Raw genomic sequence first — 21,602 nt, forward strand, 5'->3', positions numbered from 1 at the left:
TACAATATTGTTTCTGGTGTCCTTTGACAGCTCTTTGGTCTTGGCCATAGTGGAGTTTGGAGTGTAAATGTTTGAGGTTGTGGACAGGTGTCTTTTATACTGATAACAAGTTCAAACAGAAATCTTGCTTGTTTGTAGGTGACCAAATACTTTTTTTACAGAGGAATTTACCAATACATTCATAAAAAATCCTACAATGTGATTTTCAGGATTTTATTTTTCTCGTTTTGTCATATTTGAAGTGTAACTATGAGAGTGTACCTCTCTCATCTTTTTAAGTGGGAGAACTTGCACAATTGGTGGCTGACTAAATACTTTTTTGCCTCACTGTATCATACTGTCATCCAAGTTCCAAGCACACACAGATTGTAATGAAAGAAGCATTTCAACCAGTTATTTGAGTCATGCTGTACAAATCGTCACTCACATTTGTTGTTATAGGAAAATAACCGAAAGTCCCTTATAGTAAAATGATGGTATCAAAACACCTTATGCTAGGGAGTCTAGCTGTTACCTTCCTAACACTGCTAACGTTTCCTCTACGTTTCCCCAGGAGCTAACATCCCCTCGTCTCATCAAAAGCCATCTTCCATACCGATTCCTGCCTACAGCCATGCACAATGGAGAATCCAAGGTTAGAGTACCCATCATTTGGTTTATCTTATCCATGTACGTTTTCAGTACGTTGTATTCAATCATATCGGATGTCTTTGTGGTTCTATATGGTTCTGCCACAGGTGATCTACATGGCAAGAAACCCTAAAGATCTTGTGGTGTCCTACTACCAGTTCCACCGCTCTCTTAGAACCATGAGCTACCGTGGCACCTTCCAGGAGTTTTGTAGACGCTTCATGAATGACAAGCGTGAGTATTAGGGTTCACCAGTTCACTCGTAAACGTGTGTACTAGACTTTTAAGACTGGACTAAGTTGAATGGGCGGCTAATGAGCAGGCCCTAGAGTGTTTAGTGAATAAGTAACAAATCAGGTCAGGGTGGGCGAGGAAGAATGTTTTAGATCTAAGGACACAGGTAAAGACAATCTGGTGAAACCAATTGCCAAAGCAAATTATTATATAACAAAAACTAAATTATAAATAATATTTAACAAATTATAACATTCTTAGGACATTTTTACACTCACAAACATTTCCAAGGGCTAGACATTCCTACAATTTTATCATTAGCTATACTGTATACAGAGTTGTAACAATGCAAGTGCAAATAGATTATGTATGAATTGCAAGTGAAATTTAAAGAGATATACAATAACACATTTCTCTCTCTCTCTCTCTCTCTCCCTCCCATAGTGGGATATGGGTCCTGGTTTGAGCATGTACAAGAGTTCTGGGAGCATCGCATGGACTCAAATGTCCTCTTCCTGAAATATGAGGACATGTACAAGGTAAAAAACAACATGTAACAAAAATACAAAATGCTTTTGCTAATTAAACATAAACACTTAAAATGCATTTTTTAATTATTATTATTTGAATAAGCATATTCAACCCTGTTTTCAAAATAGTTGGGACGCTGCGTAAAATGCAAATGAAAACAGAATGCAATGTTCTGCAAATTATTTATCCCAATATTTAATTGAAAATTGTACCAAGACAACATGGCCATTTTGAGTTTGATGCCAGTAATATGTTTTAAAAAAGTTGGGACAAGGACATGTTTACCACTATGTTGTATCACCTCTTCTTTAAACATTTCTCTGTAAGCATTAGGGAAATGAGGAAACCAATTACTGTAGTTTTGAAAGTGAAATGTATTCCCATTCTTGCTTGTTATAGGATTTCAGCTGATCAATAGTTTGGGGTCTCCTATGTCGTATTTCTTGTTTCATAATGTGCCAAATGTTTTCAATGTGTGCCAGGTCTGGACTGCAGGCATGCCAGTTTAGCACCCAGACACTTTTACTACAGAGCCATGCTGTTGTAATACATGCAGACTGTAGTTTGAAATAAGCAAGGCCTTCCCTGAATTAGGCGTAGTTTGGATGGCAGCATATGTTGCTCCAAAACCGGTATATATTGTTCAGCATTAATGGTGCCTTCACCAATGTGCAAGTCACCCATGCCATGTGCACTAATGCACCCCCATAACATCACGGTTGCTGGCTTTTAAACTGTGTGCTGATAACAAGCTGGATGAACCTTCTCCTCTTTAGTCCTATGATACAGGGTCCAACGCTAACTTTTGTTCTCACTGGCCCTTTCACACTTAATTTTTTCTGTTCCAAATTGAATTTAAAATAAACACGATACATTTGTATTGTACAGAAATATTGTATGTAAATATCAAATCATCAGAATATTGATTCATACGACAGTTTTGCATGTCATATGAGACCTCAGAACTGATACAAGCTTTTGCTGTTTAAATAGATACATAATGCAGTGCACAGCATTACTTTTCAATAAATGGTTATAAAATATTACAAAAAATTGCATTATTATGTTCTCATGAAGACACTTGCTTATATGATGTGACATAAGCTTGATAATAAAATAATTAACATGACACTCACTGTCGACAAGCCATGTCCGTATGGTTTCTCTATCCGTATTCACTGACTTTATGCAGACTTTGCCTGAGGGAATTGCCCACAGTTTATAGCGTTTTGTCGTGAAACACAGAAGTGAGAGAAAAATCCAGGCAAAGCCGCCTAATAAGAGAAGAAGAACAGTAAACAAACAAGCATGGAAGGAGCAACCAACAAGCATGTTTAGAAAAAAAAGGTTTATATGTAAGTATAAACACACAGCTTACTGATGGTTCATATAGCCAGAACTGTGTGTGATACTGTTTTGACCAAAAATAGTACATTGATGATTGACAAATATAGATAATTATTGACAATTACCTCTCGTCCACTCTGTAGGGCAAGAGCCTGCAAGACATATAAATCAGGCAGTTGGTCCCTTAAGTGGCAAGTAAAAAATGTAATATAAAAAGTCCCAAACCCACAATAGTATGCAACATGATTCAACGTCGTCAAGGTAACGTAATAATGTCCAAAGTGCTGTCCCATTCCTATTCATAGTGTTTTGAGCCCTTGCAACCTCTTGCACTCAATCACTTACCAGGTGACATCAATTAATTCTGTGAGGGTTCAGGGCTTAGGGTATAGGGCCAATGTCATGGACATATGAATGGTTTCTCCCTCTTTACAACATGGAAGGCAGTTCAATTTGGCTACATGCCACCTCATTCATTCAGAGCAGTTAGACATCCATTGTTCGTTTGGCTGCAAAACACTCAACATTCTGCAGGTACTTCAGAGCATTTTGGTAGTTGTTCATTCCCTTGAAAAATGACCCTGCCTTATCTGCTTTTGTCGGAAACACACAACAGGTAGTGCAATAAGTGTCCTTTTTCATTATTGTTTTAGAACCATGGAGCCTGTTCTTTCTTTTGCTTTTCCCCATATGATCCGGTACGATCCCATGTTTGTTTCCAGCTCTAGAATGCATTATGAGCTATGATTGGTTAAAACAGATGAGCCATCGAATATTATTGGTCAAAAAGATGACACTGGTATTGTTGCACACCCAGTGGGGAGAAGAAACACCACAGACACATTTTAATGTGAGAACAGGCGAAAAGTTAAGCGGGAAGAGTGATGACAAGATGACAATCAAACGTTATATATCAATACAATGAATTTAAATGAGGGCCAGTGCTAAAAGAAATGTCATTATGGGCCAGTGACTGTCTTTGTCTACTGGCCAGATGTTAGGTTTTACTGGCCCTGGACCAGCAGGCCATCCTTAATGTTGAATCCTGAGTCCTATGATTCCCAAAAATAACTTCAAATTTTGATTCATCAGACAAGAGGACAGGTTTCCCCTTTGCCTCAGTCCATCTTAAATGAGCTTGGGCCCAGAAGGCGGCGACGGTTCTGGATCCTGTTTATATATGGTTTCTTCTTAGCATGGTAGGGGTTTAACTAGAATTTTTGGATGCAGGGATGTACTGTGTTCACAGACAGTGGTTTTGGGAAGTGTTCCTGAGCCCATGAAGTGATGTCCACTACAGAATTGTATCTGTTTTTATTGCAGTGCCGTCTGAGTGCCCGAAGATCGCTACCATTCAATATTGGTTTTCGGGCCTTGTCTCTCGCATACAGAGATTTCTGTGGATTCTCAGAATCTTTTATTCTTAAATTGTTGCACTATTTGCCCGTGCAGTCTTTCACAGAGTGGGGAACACTTCCTGTGAGGTTGCGAGTGCAAGGTATTTGTAAAGATGAGGCAAAAGGGAAACAAAAACAAAAACCCAGCGATAACGGTTATTCTCTTGTTGTATTCTTAAGTTTGATCCAAAAAAAAAACACCTCTATGGAGTTAGAGGATTTGTAAATGTAAATATAGGATTTGTAAATGTGAAAAAATAAATAAAAACATTATCTGCAAATATGTAAACGTTTCACAAATATAAATACATATTTCGCAAATAAAACACAAATCTGTAAAATATAAAACAATTGCTTGACATTTATGGGTTGACATTTACAAATCTAAATTTTATTTACGGATCTGAATTTTATATTTATACATTTTTGAGACACATTCGACACATCTCGTGTGCATAGTTTCAGTCAGAGGGCTTCGCTTGGTGGGACTTATGGAATATCCGGACTGGAGCCTGGTAGATTGGAGTCTATAGGTAGCTAGGACAGGTTTTTCCTGAAATGTCAGTATAACGTACATTTTTATAACAATATTTTCAGCAAATGACTCCATCACCAATGGGTAATACAACGCCGAGCATGTTTTCGACATTCAAGCAACTAACTTCAGCACAGTTATGTCAGCCTACATCTGGTTGGCTAGCTAGTCAGCTAGTAGGCTACTAAAGTAATGAAGCTATCTATCCTGGGGTTCCCGTATAATATGGGATCGTCCCATATTTATAAATAAAATGCACTGTCCCATACAGAATCAAGACAGGGCGCGATTTTTTTCATGCACACCCTACTTTAAGCTTAGATTGCCACGAAAAATAATAAAACCAAAATAGTTTCATGAAACATAGCGGAGAAGTATTTAATCAGAATGATAGGCGAGTTGTCTGTCACTGAACATCATCGTTTCCCTGGTTACGGAGACTCAGACGCACGGTAACATCAGCAGTGCGTTTCTCACAGATAAGTTGACAGTTCTGTAAGCAGATGATACGACATACAAGCTGTGTGTGTTTGTATGAGAGAAATGAAACCAATATCCTACTTGGTGGAATGTCAAGTCACTTTTATTTATATAACACATTTATAAACAACAGTAGTTGACACAAAGTGCTTTAGAGTCGAGGCAGATGGATTAACATCTGCCTCAAAACAGGTATATGTGCAGGCACTAGAACAAAAGTTTTTGACGGGCATTTGATTTAGCATGGACGGGCACATTTGTCCTACTTATCAACATAGAATAGTAGCTAAAGCACAACGGACGGAAAGCAAATAGTATTTGCATGCATGGCTTGCTGAGGCTACATACTAGCAAAATGCAGAGCTGTCAATCAAATTTGAAAGCTTTAGTAACTGCAGTAGTTACACATTTTTTGTAGCTTAGTGATCACATCACTTAAAGCACATCTTCAATCCGATCGCATTTGCAGATGAAGGCAAGAGAGCTAGCTTACATTCCCAACAGCAGATTAATTTAAAAGAGCTAGCCTACATTCCCTACAGTTATTATCTAAGTACAGTATTGGGAAGCATTACCCAAACTATTTTTGGGGGGCAAATAATTCTTGCTGGGAGGCAATGCCCCTGTGCCAACGGGTCTGTATACATGATTAAGGGAATAATACATAAAAGGCAACCATACATAAAAGAATATAATAGTACATATTATACATATTGGGCAAGACTAAAATGGATACAAATTGGTGCATAGAAATTCACCAGAATGCAGGGAATGAAGTGTCTGACACTCTCATTGGGGAGGACTCCCAGACCCTGCTTCATTTGTGTTTGGGGCCGCTGGCAAGATGTCCCTTATTATTCCACATTGAATATGGCACCCTAATCTAACACCACAGCGTGATATGTTGTTGACTTGCACAGCTGCATTTGGTTAATTCAGTATGAGTCTTGCACATCTAGCTAGTGTTAGTGGTTATACAATTGTGCTCATAAGTTTGCATACCCTGGCAGAAATGGTGCAATTTTGGCATTGATTTAGAAAATATGACTGATCATGCAAAAAAATATTGTCTTTTATTTAAGGATAGTGATAATATGATGCCATTTATTATCACATAGTTGTTTGGCTCCTTTTTAAATCATAATGATAACAGAAATCACAGAAATGGCCCTGATCAAAAGACATACCCTTGAATGTTTGGCCTTGTTACAGACACAAAACCTCATGCAAGACGACCAAAGACTTTGAATGACCTGGAAGAAGTTTACCAAGACGATTGTGCAGCTATACTGCCTGCAATAATTTGGGGCCTCATAGACAACTATTACAAAAGACTGCACGCAATCATTGATGCTAAAGGGGGCAATACACAGTATTAAAAACTAAGGGTATGCAGACTTTTGAACAGGGGTTGTTTCGTTTTTTTCTTTATTTACATTTATTTTATGATTGTGCCATTCTGTGTATAACCTCCAGTTGAATATGAATCCCATAAGAAATAAAATAAATGTGTTTTGCCTGCTCACCCATGTTTTCTTTAAAAATGGCACATATATTACCAATTCTCCAAGGGTATGCAAACTTTTGAACTGTAATTGCTCAGTGACAGTAGTGAATGGAGGATGACATCAGGCATTTTCAAAGCAAAGTTTGTATTTTTGAATACAAGGATAATCCAATATGTAATTATTAATTTGAATTAATGGGGATTTAATAAATACAGAGTATTTTGTACAATCATACTGACAACGTGATGTCAAAGAAAGACATGGTTCATAACAAAAAATATATAATATTATAATTATAATAATAAAAGCAATATTAATAACTATACAGTATATTTTATGTTATGGTCTCCTCTCTGAGAAATAATCCTTAGTTCCTGAGGACTTGGAGACAGATTATTTTAGGAGTTCAATGACGGGCCATAATTTGGTAGTGGTGGCAAAGAGGATGGTTGTTAAAACACATTGCTGAAAAAAGAAGGACAGAGAATCAGGGTAATGTCACATGATTGATGGATCTTTTTTGTGCAATTAAGTAACAGTATAAAATTAATGTAAAGAACACTGAGATTCAGGTAGTGTAGAAGTCATCAAAGATCACTACAGTATAGTTCATGCATTTAGTAAATTTAACACTTTGAATATTAGGGAATGTCATTCTAAAAATACTGCAAAACGAACTGAAGAGTTTTCACCTACTTTCTTGAGGTTTAGTGTGAGGGTCATTGAAGGACGTTGTGAGGGGACATTGACACAAGCTACAGTAGGAGGCAAACAAAGAGAAGTACAAACACATTATATTAAGGGTTACTCCTGATAAAAAGATCCAATATTCTAGTTTGTTTTAAACTTAAAGCATCTTGGGAACCCTTCTCAAATAACCTGTGAAATCCAGAAGTGCACTGAGTGTTGTGCAGTAGATATAATTCTATCTCTGATTGAATGTGTGATGAAAGGTTGACAAGTGACAACCATTTCTTGCCAAATAAAAAGTACATACACTTCTAACAAACTAAAGATGTAGGTGAACCATGATGTTGGGGTACTATCACTCTGTAGTTACACACATTCTGAGGACTAACACATGCATACAGTTTTCCTTTTATAACAACTAAAGTTAGCAGGATGTGCAAGACTCATACTAAATGAAAAGAATGAACCTGTGCAAGTCAACAACATACCGTTATCTAGTCGCGCAGATACCTGGCCTCATTACTGTAGTTAAGCAACAGTAGCCTACAAGCTGGCTAGCTAGCCAGATGTAGGCTGTCATAACTAATTTTGCCTGAAGTCGAAAACACACTTGCCGTTTTATTACCCATTGGTGATGCAGTCATTTGCTGAAAATATGGTTATAAACATTTACGTTATACTCACGTTTTAGGAAAAACTTGTCCTAGCTACCTATAGACTTCAATCTACCAGGCTCCAGTCCGGATATTTCATAAGTCCCACCAAGCGAGCCCTCTGAGATTTGTTAATGTAAGCCAACACTTGTAAATGTTAAGCAACAGTTGTAAATATTTTACAGATTGTGTTTTATTTGTGAAATATGTTTTTACATTTTCACAAATATTATTTATATTTGTGAAACTTGTTTACATATTTAGAGATAATGTTTTTATTTACAAAATATGTTTTCACATTTACAAAACCCTATTTTTATTTGTGAGTTGTGATGGATATACCACAGATTTTCTCTATATATATTTATGAATATTGAGACACATCTCACTCTATACACCTCACGTATACACAACAGGAAACAATAATCTGTGCTGAACAGTGATTAACAAAACCAATATATACTGAAGTAATTATTAAGTGAAAACAGGTGCGTCCTTGGGGTGCGCTGCTGCTATCACTCTCCAGCCAGTGGTTAGTACACCGGCCAGGTAGAACGCCGGATAGGAAATGTAGTTGCAGTCCCACGTGGGCGCAGACGTCACACTCCCCATCCTCACTTCTGACAGACACATTCTCTCAGGAATGATCTTTTCATACCCAATCATGTTACTGCCCAATTGCCAATTGACAGAATTGGTTGTGTGATATTCTATCTGATTTAGATTTTTAGCATTGCACGTTTCAAGTCTTTCTTTGCCTCTGTCCCAACTTTTTTGAAACGTGTTGCTGGAGTTACATGTGCCCTGGTATTTTAAATATGAAATACAGTCCTTTATAAGTATGTTGTTACAAAATATATTGGTCTGTAGTTCCAGCCAGTGAAATGTACATTTTGAATAACAAAATAGTAATTTTAATAGACGAACAGTGCCCATATCTAACCCTTATGATAAACTTGTCAAGAGCAGGGGTGTAGATTTAGGGGGAGACAGGGGGGGCCAATATTACAGACAGGTCAATGTGACCACCATGAAAAGGAGTGAAAATCCTAGGATCCATTGACCCAGAACCCCCCAATAAACAATGCAATCCTACGCCCTTGATCAAGAGTTCCCTTCTATGGAATATTACTGTAAACTATTTACATAGAATGAGGCCTAGATCAGAAGGGCTGTTTCTGTTTCCAAGGTCACTTCATTGCCTGTAGGTTCAAGACTGCATGCATAGAATTACAAACACACACACAGACAAACAAAACAATAACAAGTGTGCCCTCAATAATAAATAGTTAGCACAACCATGTACATACACAGAACAAAATTTTAAATGCAACACTTTTGTTTTTGTCCCCATTTATTATGAGCTGAACTCAAAGATCTAAGACTTTTACCTATGTACACAAAAGGCCTATTTCTCTCAAATGTTGTTCACAAATCTGTCTAAATCTGTGTTAGTGAGCACTTCTCCTTTGCCGAGATAATCCATTCACCTCACAGGTGTGGCATATCAAGATGCTGATTAGACAGCATGATTATTGCACAGGTGTGCCTTAGGCTGGCCACAATAAAAGGACACTCTAAAATGTGCAGTTTCACTGTATTAGAATATTTAAATATTAGCTAGGCTAGGCTGAAATAATATTTTCTAGCAGGAAATGGGATCAAGGACTGTCTGCTCAGAGACATAACATAGCTAGATAACTTATCTGCGCTTTCCTTGACTAGCTAAATGAAGTAGTTATTGAAACCTTACTTGTCCAGTAGAAAGTTAGCCAACTCTGCATCACTGGTCATACATTTTTCAAACATAAGGTGTTGCAATCTAATAAATGCCAAATCCAGTTTTATCCTTGTTTTACTCCGTGCTTTTTTAATGCTAATTTTTGTTCCCTATTTTCGTTTCTGGAACGCTCAGTGTACACAAACCCAAACAAAGCTTGTCAGTGGCCCTCACTTCACACACCTTCAAGGAAGTACATATGCCCTGACCTTCTGTGTTTTACTTGCAACCTTGGCAGTGGGGATATTGTTAGTCACTGCTAGAGACTATATCTTAACGTTAACTGATGAAATGTAAGGGTTATTATGTAAGTTAGGCACCTTTAAAGCATCTTTGGGCAAATGTAAATCAAACAAGGTTGTTTGATGTCAAGGGTTTTACTGAGTTTTTCTTGTGTTATGTAACTGACCAACCATTACTCAAGATAGAAAAATGTATGTGTGGTCAAAGGTTATCCCCTCTCACATACACAGACATTCATTCAATTCAGCACTAATGTATAAATATCATTGCTTGCTAACACATAGAACAAGCTGACCTAGATGACATAATAAGATGTTCTGAGTCAGAGTTCAAGCCACTCTAAGTGGTGTGACTGGATTTTTCTCTGGATGGTGATGCAACCTATTTTAACATAAATGTTTCATTTCTGGCTCATAGGTCATTAGGGACTGCCAAAAAAAATATGATTTGGTCAACCTTAGCATTAAAAACATAATAATGATTTGGGATATATATTTTTTATTCTTATCGTTTCTATTCTTTTCTCCTTTTATCTCTTCTCTCTTTCCTTCTTCTCTGCATTCTTCTTTTCTTCTCCGTCATTTACGTCTCTAGGACCTGGGAACATTGGTGGAGCAGCTGGCGAGGTTCCTTGGGGTGTCGTGTGACAAGGCACAGCTGGAGACCATGGTGGAGAGCTGTAATCAGCTCATAGAGCAGTGCTGCAACTCAGAAGCCCTCTCTATCTGCAGGGGTGAGACACATAGACAGTTTAAAATGCGCCAAAGCCATCCATGACAATCACCATTTCTCCCTTAAATTCTCAAAGATGCCAAAGCTTGTTGCTATATGAAACACTGCACACAATATTTGATGTTTTTTGGGGGGTGACTTTGCGGGCTAGCCCAGTGCGGACCCCTCTCATTGTTTATCTCTGGTAAAGGGCCGACCCAGGCTGCCATTAGAAACTAAATGATCCTAGTCATTTCTTCTGTGTTTGATATTAAGGTAATTGGTTCAAGGACATAATCAAAGCAAATACTGCTTCCACAAATGTATCTTCAGTACCGACCATTACAACAATGAAAGACCCTGTTCTCTAAAAACTCATACAGTACTGCAATTGGACTCAAACTGGAAATCATCAAAGACTGGGCAATTGTTTTCCCCTGGTGAAACAAGTAAAAAGACTGGGAGGAAGGAAAACAGAGGGAAAGGGATAAAGTGCAAGATTGGGCAAGAGATATAGGTGACTGGAAGAATATGAATGAGTGAGAATGAGCGGGAATAACATGAAAGGACAGGCAGAGAGACAGATAAGGAAGACTGGAGTACGTGAGTACAAAACACACACACGACATCTATTTGGTCAGCTGATATGTCTGCTCTTAATTTGAGCAGACATATCAACTGATAACATTATATAAAATGCCTCAAGTCATGTGGATGTTATATTATATATATAATGAAGAGGTAGAAGAGAGGGGGGCAGAGAGAGAATATAATTTCCAAAATAACTGAATGTCTCCGCCACTTTAAAGTTAAATCTGGAATGTTCTAAATGCACACACACACTCTCTTCAAAACATATAGAATGTGTTGCTATGGCTTTATATCTTTTAACACATGGGGAAGTCAATGTTTGTCTCGGCTGGCTGAGGATGTGTGAGGATGTTAGATGATAGACTAGATATGTAAGCTATGTATAACAATTACATAAAGTGTGCAGCCTACATCTTTAAGCACTGATTCAAGGCCAGTTAAGTGGTTGAGCTGAAATGGTACCTTATAAAGCTTGTAAAAGTACTTTTCATGTCTGATCTAGAGGCAGATTTCCGTACCCCAGTCAAAAACTTGGAATTGATATTGAAGGGGAATTTCTGAACAGACAAATGTCTAACCTCTTGAAAGACCTTAAAATTTGCCATTTTAATTTTCCACTGCCACCCTGTGGTGGATGTTATAAAAACAGCCCAGTGACTCTGGCACATGGAATGAGGCTTCATCGTTCATGTTTAATTTCCACATCCTATAATTGACCAATGTTATTTAGATATCATTATAAACCCGCTTGTTCAAACCCTGAATGCTGATTGACTGAAACCTGTGCTATATGTACTCAATAAAGCACATGGGGGTGGGGTATAGCAGAGTGGTATATTGCCAATTTATCACCAACCCCCGTATTGTGCTTCGAAACCAGTTAACAACGCAATTAGAGCAATTAAAAGTGATGTGTAAAAATGCCTCATATACCATGGAGCAGCCAATCTGCATTCAGGATTCAAGCCATCCAGTTTATAAGTAACCATATACCATGGGTATTACCAAACATTTCTTTTTACTGAGCTAATTGCATTGATAACCGGTTTATATTAACAATAACTCGCCTCTGGTATTTGTGTCATATGGCTGATACACCTGGAGCTATAAGCTGTTTCTTACCAGTGATTTCATTTACAACCCTGTTTCCAAAAAAGTTGGGCGCTGTGTTAAATGTAAATAAAATGTGCAAGTCATTTAAACCCTATATTCAATGGAAAATAGTACAAACACAACATATCAAATGTTGAAAGTGAAAAATTCTTGAAAAATATATGCCCAGTTTGAATTTGATGCCAGCATCATGTTTAAAAAAAGGACAACAAAAGATGAAAAAAGTTGTGTAATGCTAAAAAACTAAGCCTGGTTGAATATCATAAATCTAATTAGCAGTCAATTGGCAGCAGGTCAGTAACATGATTGGGTATGAAAAGATCATTCTAGAGAGGATGGGTCTGTCAGAAGTGAGGATGGGGAGTGGTTCACCAATCTGTGAAAGACTGTGCAGGCAAATAGTGCAAATATTTAAGAATAACATTTCTCAATGTAAAATTGCAAGTTTGGGGATCTCATCATGTACGGTACATGATATCATTAAAAGATTCAGAGAATCCTGGCAAATCTTTGTATGCAAGGGACAAGGCGGAAAACCAATATTGGATGGCTGAGGTCTTCAGTGAAAAACAGACAGGTTTCTGTAGTGGAAATCACTGCATGTGCTAAGGAACATTTCCAAAAAACATTGGTGCACATGGCATGGGTGACTTGCACACTTATGAAGGCACCATTAATGCTGAACAATATATACAGGTTTTGGAGCAACATATGCTGCCATCCACAATACATCTTTTTGAGGGAAGGCCTTGCTTATTTCAGAAAGACAATGCCAAGCCACACTCTGCACGTATCACAAAAGCATGGCTCCGTAGTAAGAATCCGGGTGCTAAATTGGCATGCCTGCAGTCCAGACCTGGGACCCATTGAAAACATTTGGCACATTATGAAATGAAAAATACGACAGAGACCCCGGACTGTTGAGCAGCTGAAATCTTATAACAAGCAAGAATGGGAATACATTTCACTTTCAAAACTACCCGAATTGGTTTCACTTTCAAAACTAGTTCCCAAACGCTTACAGAGTATTGTTAAATGAAGAGGTGATGCAAAACAGTGGTAAACATGCCCCTGTCCCAACTTTCTTTAAACGTGTTGCTGGCATCAAATTGAATTAATGTCTTTTTCAAAAAACAATAAAATGTCTCTGTTTCAACATTTGATATGTTGTCTTTGTGCTATTTTCAATTAAATAATTTCTCACCTATTTTCATTTCAATAATAAATCGTTCTGTTTTTATTTGCATTTCACACAGCGTCCCAACGTTTTTGGAAATGGGGTTAAACCATACACCAAACCCCATCATGGCTCATTGGTTAATTATATCATTAACAACATACCACACCCCTTTGTGCCTTATTGGCTATTATCTAATTATGATTTTCAGTTGATCTGTCCTGTTTTGGTTCTGTTGTTTTTTCTTATGATTTGATGTCATATTTGTATTGTTTTCTTCATATTATGTTTCTTTTAGTGCATGGACCTTAGCCTCTGATGTGGTGCTGGTCTAGCACACACCTCTGAATTAATAGGGTGATAAACACACAGTCCTATACATGCTACTGGAGGAAAGGTGAGTCCATATTATTTCCAGATTAAGACGTAGGCCTCTAGTCATACGTGAGTCACAGGGATGCAATTTTCATTGGATCAATTACACTATACAACATTTCCTAAGTAATATACACTGCTCAAAAAATTAAGGGAACATGTAATCATCGCAGTATAACATCAAGTCAGTTAAACTTCAGAGATATCAATCTGTCCTGTTAGGAAGCATAAGCGATTGTGAATCAATGTCTCCTGTTTTGGTGCAAATGAAAGTGCACTGGAGAGGCAACAGCAAGACAATCCCCAAAAAGAGAATGGTTTTGCAGGTGGTGGCCACAGACAATTGCTCTCTCCTTATCCTTCCAGACTGATTCTTCTCTAGATTTGCGTTTTGCTAGTGTCCTTGTCACTATTGGTAGAATGAGGCATTATGTGCAGCCCATTCAGGTTGCAAAGGTAATCCAGGTCCTCTGGGATGGCACATCCATACGTGCCATTGGATGAAGGTTTGCATGTGTCTCCCAGTACAGTCTCAAGAGCATGGAGGAGATACAGTACCAGCAGACGGGCCATTACACTAGGAGAGCTGGACAGGGCCGTAGAAGGGCATCAACCCAGCAGCAGGACCAGTATTTTCTCCTTTGTGCAAGGAGGAACAGGAGTAGCACTGCCAGAGCCCTACAAAATGTCCTTCAGCGCGCTACTGTGTGCATGTTTCTGACCAAATTGTCAGAAACAGACTCCATGAGGGTGGCATGAGGACCCGATGTCCTCTAGCGGGACCTGTGCTCACAACCCAGCACTGTGAAGCTCGGTTGGCATTTGCCAGAGAACACCAAAATTGGCAGGTCCGCCACTGGCGCCTCGTTCTCTTCACAGATGAGAGCAGGTTCACACTTAGCATATGACGCGGAGAGGCTGTGGTGAATGTTATGCTGCCTGCAACATCATCCAGCATGACCGGTTTGGTGGTGGGTCAGTGATGGTCTGGGGAGGCATATCCATGGAGGGTCGCTCAGACCTGACTACTGTTAGGTACCGGGATGAAATCCTCAGACCCATTATCAGACCTTACACTTGTGCAGTGGGCCCTGGGTCCCTCCTCGTGCAGTGCCTGGCCTCATTTGGCCAGAGTGTGTAGGCTGTTCCTGGATGATGAAAGCATTCATGCCATTGACTGGCCCTCATGTTCCCCAGACCTGAATCCAATTGAGAACCTTTGGAACGTTATGTATCGGTGCATCCGACACCGCCAAGTAGCCCCACAGACTGTCCAGGAGCTAACTGATGCCATTATCCACGGCTGGGAGGAGATCCCCCTGGACACCATCCGCCATCTCATCAGGAGCATGCCCAGAAGTTGTTGGGAGTGCATACAGGCACGTGGGGGCCATACACATTACTGAGTCATATTATGAGTTGCTGTGATGAAATTTAAATTGTGATTTCAGTTGTTTACTTTGATTTTCAGTGTGAATTTGAATCCAGCCCTCAAACGGTTGGTAATTTTGGTTTCCATTGACTGTTGTTATGTCATTTTATTCTCAACAAATTACACAATGTACAGTATAGGTTTTGATCGTTAATATACTTCGTTCACCAAGACCCAATTTAGGTGTTCCCTGAATTATTTTGAGCTGTATATATACCTCTTGGTCATTATTATCATTCCTTGCAACTGATAAGCAACTTCATAGTTATGTAAATCTGTCTCCTGTCAGGTCGCGTGGGACTGTGGAAGGACATCTTCACTGTCTCAATGAACGACAAATTTGATGCAGTGTACAGACAGAAGATGGGCAAGTCAGACCTGGCGTTTGACTTTGGCCTGTGAGGACCAGATTGAATTGACCATCCACCACGACACGGACTACACACCTCATTCTGCCAAAACTACTGGACACTCCTCAGCTACTCTTTATCACTCAATCAATCAATCAGTTCTGTCATATATGTGATGATTACACCAATGGCTCAACAAGCAAAGACTATAGCACTCCTGTCAATCAGATCACTTAGTCAACCAATCAATAACCCAATTAATTAATCACACATCATGTATATAATTAGTGTCCATCACTCAGCAAGCAAAGACTATAGCTCGCCTGTCAAGCAATCAATCATTCCATGCACTAATGAATAAATATAAACAGTGCCTCCTTTCAGAGCTTACTAATAGGTTTATCTTTGTATCAGTGAATTGGTCGGTTTCTCAGCCAAACAGTGAGATCCTGTTTTTCCCCTTTCTGGAACAATCCTCTGCCTCACCCCCACCTCTGTACCACCTCCCCCATGCCGCTTCAGTATGTACCTCTCTCTATGTACTGTGCCCTTCAAAAGTATTGGGACAGTGAATAGGTTTTTCTTATTTTGACTTCATAAGTTTGGATTTTAAATCATACAGTTACTATAAGGTTGAAGTATAGGTCCTCTGATTTTATTTGAGGGGATACATACACTTACTGAATTCACTATTTAGAAATGACAACTATATTTATACGTAGTACTCCTTTTTGGGCACCAAAAGTATTTGGACACATTAAAATTATGTATTTTTGTTTAGTATTTGCGATCGCATATCCTTTGCATGCACTTACTGCCTGAAGTATTCAAACAGTTGATCCCAATATCCTCAAGGTATTTTTCTTTTTTGATGCTTATGCAGCCATCCATTCTTTGGTATTTTTGCTATTAATGTCATCAGCTGAAAATTAAAGGCATTTTTATTGGATTTAAATCTGGAAATTGACATCACAAGAATTTCACACGACTCAACCTTGAAATAAACTTCCTAGTTACTTTGGCAGTTTGTTTGGGGTTAAGGTCTTGCTGTAAAATGTAGTTCCGTCCAATGAGTTTGGAGGCATTCACTTGTATTTTAGCAGATAAAAGTTTCCTATAGATTTCAGAATTTTTTCTGCTGCTGCTAATAGCAGTTACATTCTTAATGAAGTGAACCAGTCGCAGTGCAAGCCATACATGCCCAAGCTATATAATTTTTTCACAGATGAGTTAGTATGCCCAGAACCTATTTTTATTCATACTCTCCTCTTGCTACTTTTCCTCTTGCTATCAGTTATTTTTGTCTCATGTGTCCACAATACATTTTTTTCTGAATTTTGCAGGCTCATGTCCATCCTCTCTTTTTAAAGATAACCAGTGTTTTGGTACCTTATAGTCCAGTCCTGTGGTTCATCTGGTGTCCTTCTTTGCAGGTTTTAGTGGCTGACTCTTCCCCTGGAAAAAAATTCTTCATACTAACCACTGGATTTCATATTCTTCATGTTGACAGACAAGGCAAAAACAACCCCTAAAATGAACTACAAATTGACAGCTCTCCTACAACTGCACAAAATGTGATGAAACACATCAGACTAACCAGAAACACTTGTCAAGCCAATTTGGTGCTAACAATGAACCCCTATGTATACAAAATACTTTTTCATTTCTGAATGCCTGAATTAGACCCCCCCTATGTATACAAAAACAGTTGTCACTTCTAAATGGTGAAAACATGCTCTCACATAAAAGCTGAGAAATGCATACTTGGTAGTAATTGTTTTAAAATGTTGTAGCATGAAGCCAAAAGATTAAAACATCCTTCACTGTCCCCATACGTACACATTTTTATGTACATAATGTATATATTACCAGTGCTCTATAGCAGATGTTGTATGCGGCAGTGGCCCCGAGATCCAATACTAAAGGAAACGCATGGAAGATTGTGGCGCCCATCGCCAAAGCCTGTACAGATCAAGCTTACACGCCTTTCAACACTTTAAATAGTATAACGTTTTCCGGAACATTGAATGAATGTTAAGAATGAGAATCTAATGAAGAGTATAGTATAGAGACCAAGAATGACTGAATGCACAGAGCTAGTTATTGGTTTTGGCAGTATCCAGATCAGTCCTTAGTTGACCTAGTTGCTCCTTTAAGCTTAGATGTTTTTTTTTATATATATATAGTACCTTTAGGGAGTATTCTGACCGCATTCTCTTACTCCAAATTTTGTTATGTTATAATGTTTATAATTGTTAAAAAAATACAAAAATAAATCTACAAACAATACCCATTGATGACAAAATGAAAACACGTTTCTAGAAATGTGCCAAGTATAAAAAGCAGAAACATCTCAAGTACACAAATATTCAGATTCTTTATTCATTACTTTGTAGAAGCGGTTTGGCAGTGATCAGAGGTTCAAGTCTTTTTGTTATCCCTCTACCAGCTTTGTACACCTGGATTCGGGCAGTTTCTTGCTTTAGATATTCAACATGGTTCAATTCTGGGGTTTGGCTTAGCCACTCAAGAATTTTCACAGATTTGTCCCGAAGCCACTCCAGAGTTGTATTGGCTGTGTGCTTCAGTTGTCATGCTGAAAAAGTTATCTTCTCCCTGGGATCAGGTTTTCTTCAAGGACGTCTCTGTTTTTTGTTCCCTTTATACATCCCTCAATCTTGAGTAGCCTCCCTGTCCCTACCACAGAGAAGAATCCCCATAGCATGATGCTCCTACCGTGCTTCACTGTAGGGCTGGTATTAGCCAGGTGATGAGCCCTTTTGCTCTCATCAGACCAGATTATATTTTTCCTCATGCTCACAGAGTTCTTCAAGATGCATGTAATATGCCTTTAACTCAGGAGTGGCAATGTGTAGCCCTAATAGCAACTCTCTAACCCAAAGGCCAGATTAATGGATTACTGCAGAGATGCTTTGAAACTATGTTAAGATGGCTGCCAAGTTCTTGGCCATCTCTCTGACCAAGGCCCTTCTTGTTGAGTTACTTATTTGGCCTGGACAGCCTGCTCCAGTGAAAGTTTTGTGTGTTCCAAACTTTTTCAGTTTCACAATGATGGAATGCACTCTGCTCCTGGAAGCTTTCAATGCTTTAACAATTTTATTTACATCCTTCCCAAGATTTATGACTCGACACATTTCTATCTCAGAGGTCTATGGAGAGTTCATTGGACATAATGGCTTGGTCTTTGCTCTGAGATGCGCTGTGTAGTGTGATAAATTATACAGACAGGTTTGTTTGTTTCAAAATCATGTCCAGTCAATTTGCCACAGGGGGATTCCAATCAAGTTGTAGAAACATCTCAAGAATGATCAAAGGACACAGGATACATCAGAGCAAATTTTGGAGAGTCATGGCAATTGGTCTGAATTCTTATTTACCTAAGACATGAGTTGTTTATTTTCAATTAAATTGGCACAAATGTCTAAAAACATGTTTTCGCTTTGTCATTATGGGGTGTTGTGTGTAGATTGATGGCAAAAACAAAATAATCAATTCTAAATTGAGTCTATAACACAAGAACATTTGGGGAAAGTGAAAAGGTCTGAATACTTTCCGAAAGCACAGTACATCACATGAATTGGTTTGTTACACGTTTGTTTCAATGGCAATTAGCTTAATCATCAGTAAAGTTTGGTTGCAGCTACTCTGAAGGGAATGTGGTATTCATGTGTGATGTGTGTCATGTGGTCGCAGGTGACAGTCCCTTGTGTGTGCGTGCATCCTATGTCAGAGCATAAATTACACATAGCTACTGCCTTTTGCAGTTTTTTCATGCTGCTATAGTGATGCCTTTCTCAGGCCCATACTCAACTATAGATGTAACATACACAGTACTTGAGAAACAACAGTGTTACTTCCATGTAACCAACAATCTATGTTTGCTGTCCCCTAAGAAGTATATGCACCTTTACTGCACCCAGAGGTCAACCATCACAACATTACTGATGTTGGTTATCAGATACCCTTTTTTCTTCCATTGCTTATAGTTCCATGTTCTCCTCTTCCTTGTAAATGCCCCCAGACAGACTGGCGGCCCTCGTACGCCCACTTGTGAATGTCTTTCTTGATGTAGGATATGGTAGCCTCATCTGACATAATTCTACACTTTACAACTTTCTCCATATCTCTCATAATATCTGTCAGAGTTAGCTTTATCTCTCTCATTTCCTTCTCCTTTATGACTATACATATTGATTATGGCTTGTTTGTTTTTTTTGCCTGTAGGTTTGTTCAAACCTTGGTATAATGTGCTGTACAACCTGTGTTTCCAAAAAAGTTGGGACGCTGTGTAAAATGTAAATAAAAACAGAATGCAATGATGTGCAAATCATTTAAACCCTATTTTCAATACAAAATAGTGCAAAGACAACATATCCAATGTTAAAACTGAGACATTTTATTGTTTCTTGAAAAATATATGCCCACTCTGAATTTGATGCCAAATTCAAGTTGGGGGCAGAGGCATCAAAGACTGGAAAGGCGGTGTAATGCTTAAAAACAAAACCTGATGGAATATTACACAACTAATTAGGTCAATTGGCAACAGGTTAGTAACATGATTGGGTATTAAACGATCATTACAGAGAGGATGGGTCAGTCAGAAGTGAGGTTAGGAAGGGGTTCACCTGTCTGAAAGACTGCGTGGGCAAATAGTGCAACAATTTAATAGATACGTTTTTCAACGTAAAATGTAAAAGAGTTTGGGGATCTCAACATCTACAGTACATAATATAATTAATAATAAGATTCAGAGAATCCACAGAAATCTCTGTACGCAAGGGACAATGTTGGAAACCAATATTGGATTACCGTGGTTAAAACTCTACCATGCAAAGAAGAAACCATAAATAAAGACACAAACACTGTCACCTTGCACGGTAAGGAACACTACATACATTGCATTGCAAGCTTCTCTTATTGACTCGATTTCAAACCGCTGCAAACACTGGTTGATGTTACTGTAGCTAGCTAGCAAACGTCAGCTAACCGCTAGCTAACAGTGTGACTGTAATTCAGTGCAGCAAAAATGAAAACTGGTGACAGTTATAAATGTGTTTCATTGTATTGAGTGGTATAAGTACAAAAAAAACAAGCCTAACATATCCTTTGTTTGAACTACTTACTGAAAGTCTGCCTCCAATGACAGACTGTCAGATCCCACACACTGTACTGGGCACAATTGCTTTCACTGTGTATTACTAATATTATTGAAATTACTTAGTTATGTTTACAGTGATATATTGGGGGGGATAAATCATAGTTTGGGGGGGGGGGGGGGGTCATGTCCACCCCGGGATTTCCGCCTATGCTCAGTTGCCAAACACTAAAAGAGTAATGTTAAAAGAAGAGGTGATGCAACACAGTGGTAAACATACCCGTCCCAACTTTTTTGAAACATGTTGCTGGCATCAAATTCGAAATGGGCATGTTTTTTTTCCAAAAACGACAACATTTCTCAATTTCAACATTTGATATGTTGTCTTTGTACTATTTTCTATTGAATATAGGGCTAAAATTATATGCACATCGTTGCATTCGGTTTTTCTTCACATTTTACAGTGTCCCAGCTTTTTGGAAACCGGGTTGTATTTTATATGCTTGCTTACTGGTTTATTAATAAAGTTGTATCTTCAGGCCAGTGTGTTTGTGCCAATGTTTTTTATTAATATATTTTTTTTGAATCAATTTTGAATCATAGTATGCTATATATTCTGGTAGCTAATAGCCCAGACAGACCTCAACATGTTAATATTTTATTCTGCATTATTATGAACTGAATTAAAATGTCATTTTTTTGTTTACTA

At 38.4% G+C, this 21,602-nt stretch overlaps 1 protein-coding gene across 1 annotated transcript in view; it reads left to right on the plus strand.

Moving 5' to 3' along the window:
* sult4a1 (sulfotransferase family 4A, member 1) overlaps positions 1-20,114 on the plus strand; it is a 40,850-nt gene extending 20,736 nt beyond the window's left edge. The window contains exons 3-7 of the mRNA XM_010866606.4: positions 554-634; positions 738-864; positions 1,309-1,403; positions 10,623-10,761; positions 15,717-20,114. Coding sequence (XP_010864908.1) covers positions 554-634; positions 738-864; positions 1,309-1,403; positions 10,623-10,761; positions 15,717-15,829 — 555 coding nt within the window. The 3' untranslated portion in view covers positions 15,830-20,114. The remainder of the gene's footprint in view (positions 1-553; positions 635-737; positions 865-1,308; positions 1,404-10,622; positions 10,762-15,716) is intronic.
* The last annotated feature ends 1,488 nt before the right edge of the window (positions 20,115-21,602 follow it).

The sequence above is a fragment of the Esox lucius genome, chromosome 23 (genome assembly GCF_011004845.1).
Source record: "Esox lucius isolate fEsoLuc1 chromosome 23, fEsoLuc1.pri, whole genome shotgun sequence".
NCBI classification, from domain to species: Eukaryota; Metazoa; Chordata; class Actinopteri; order Esociformes; family Esocidae; genus Esox; species Esox lucius.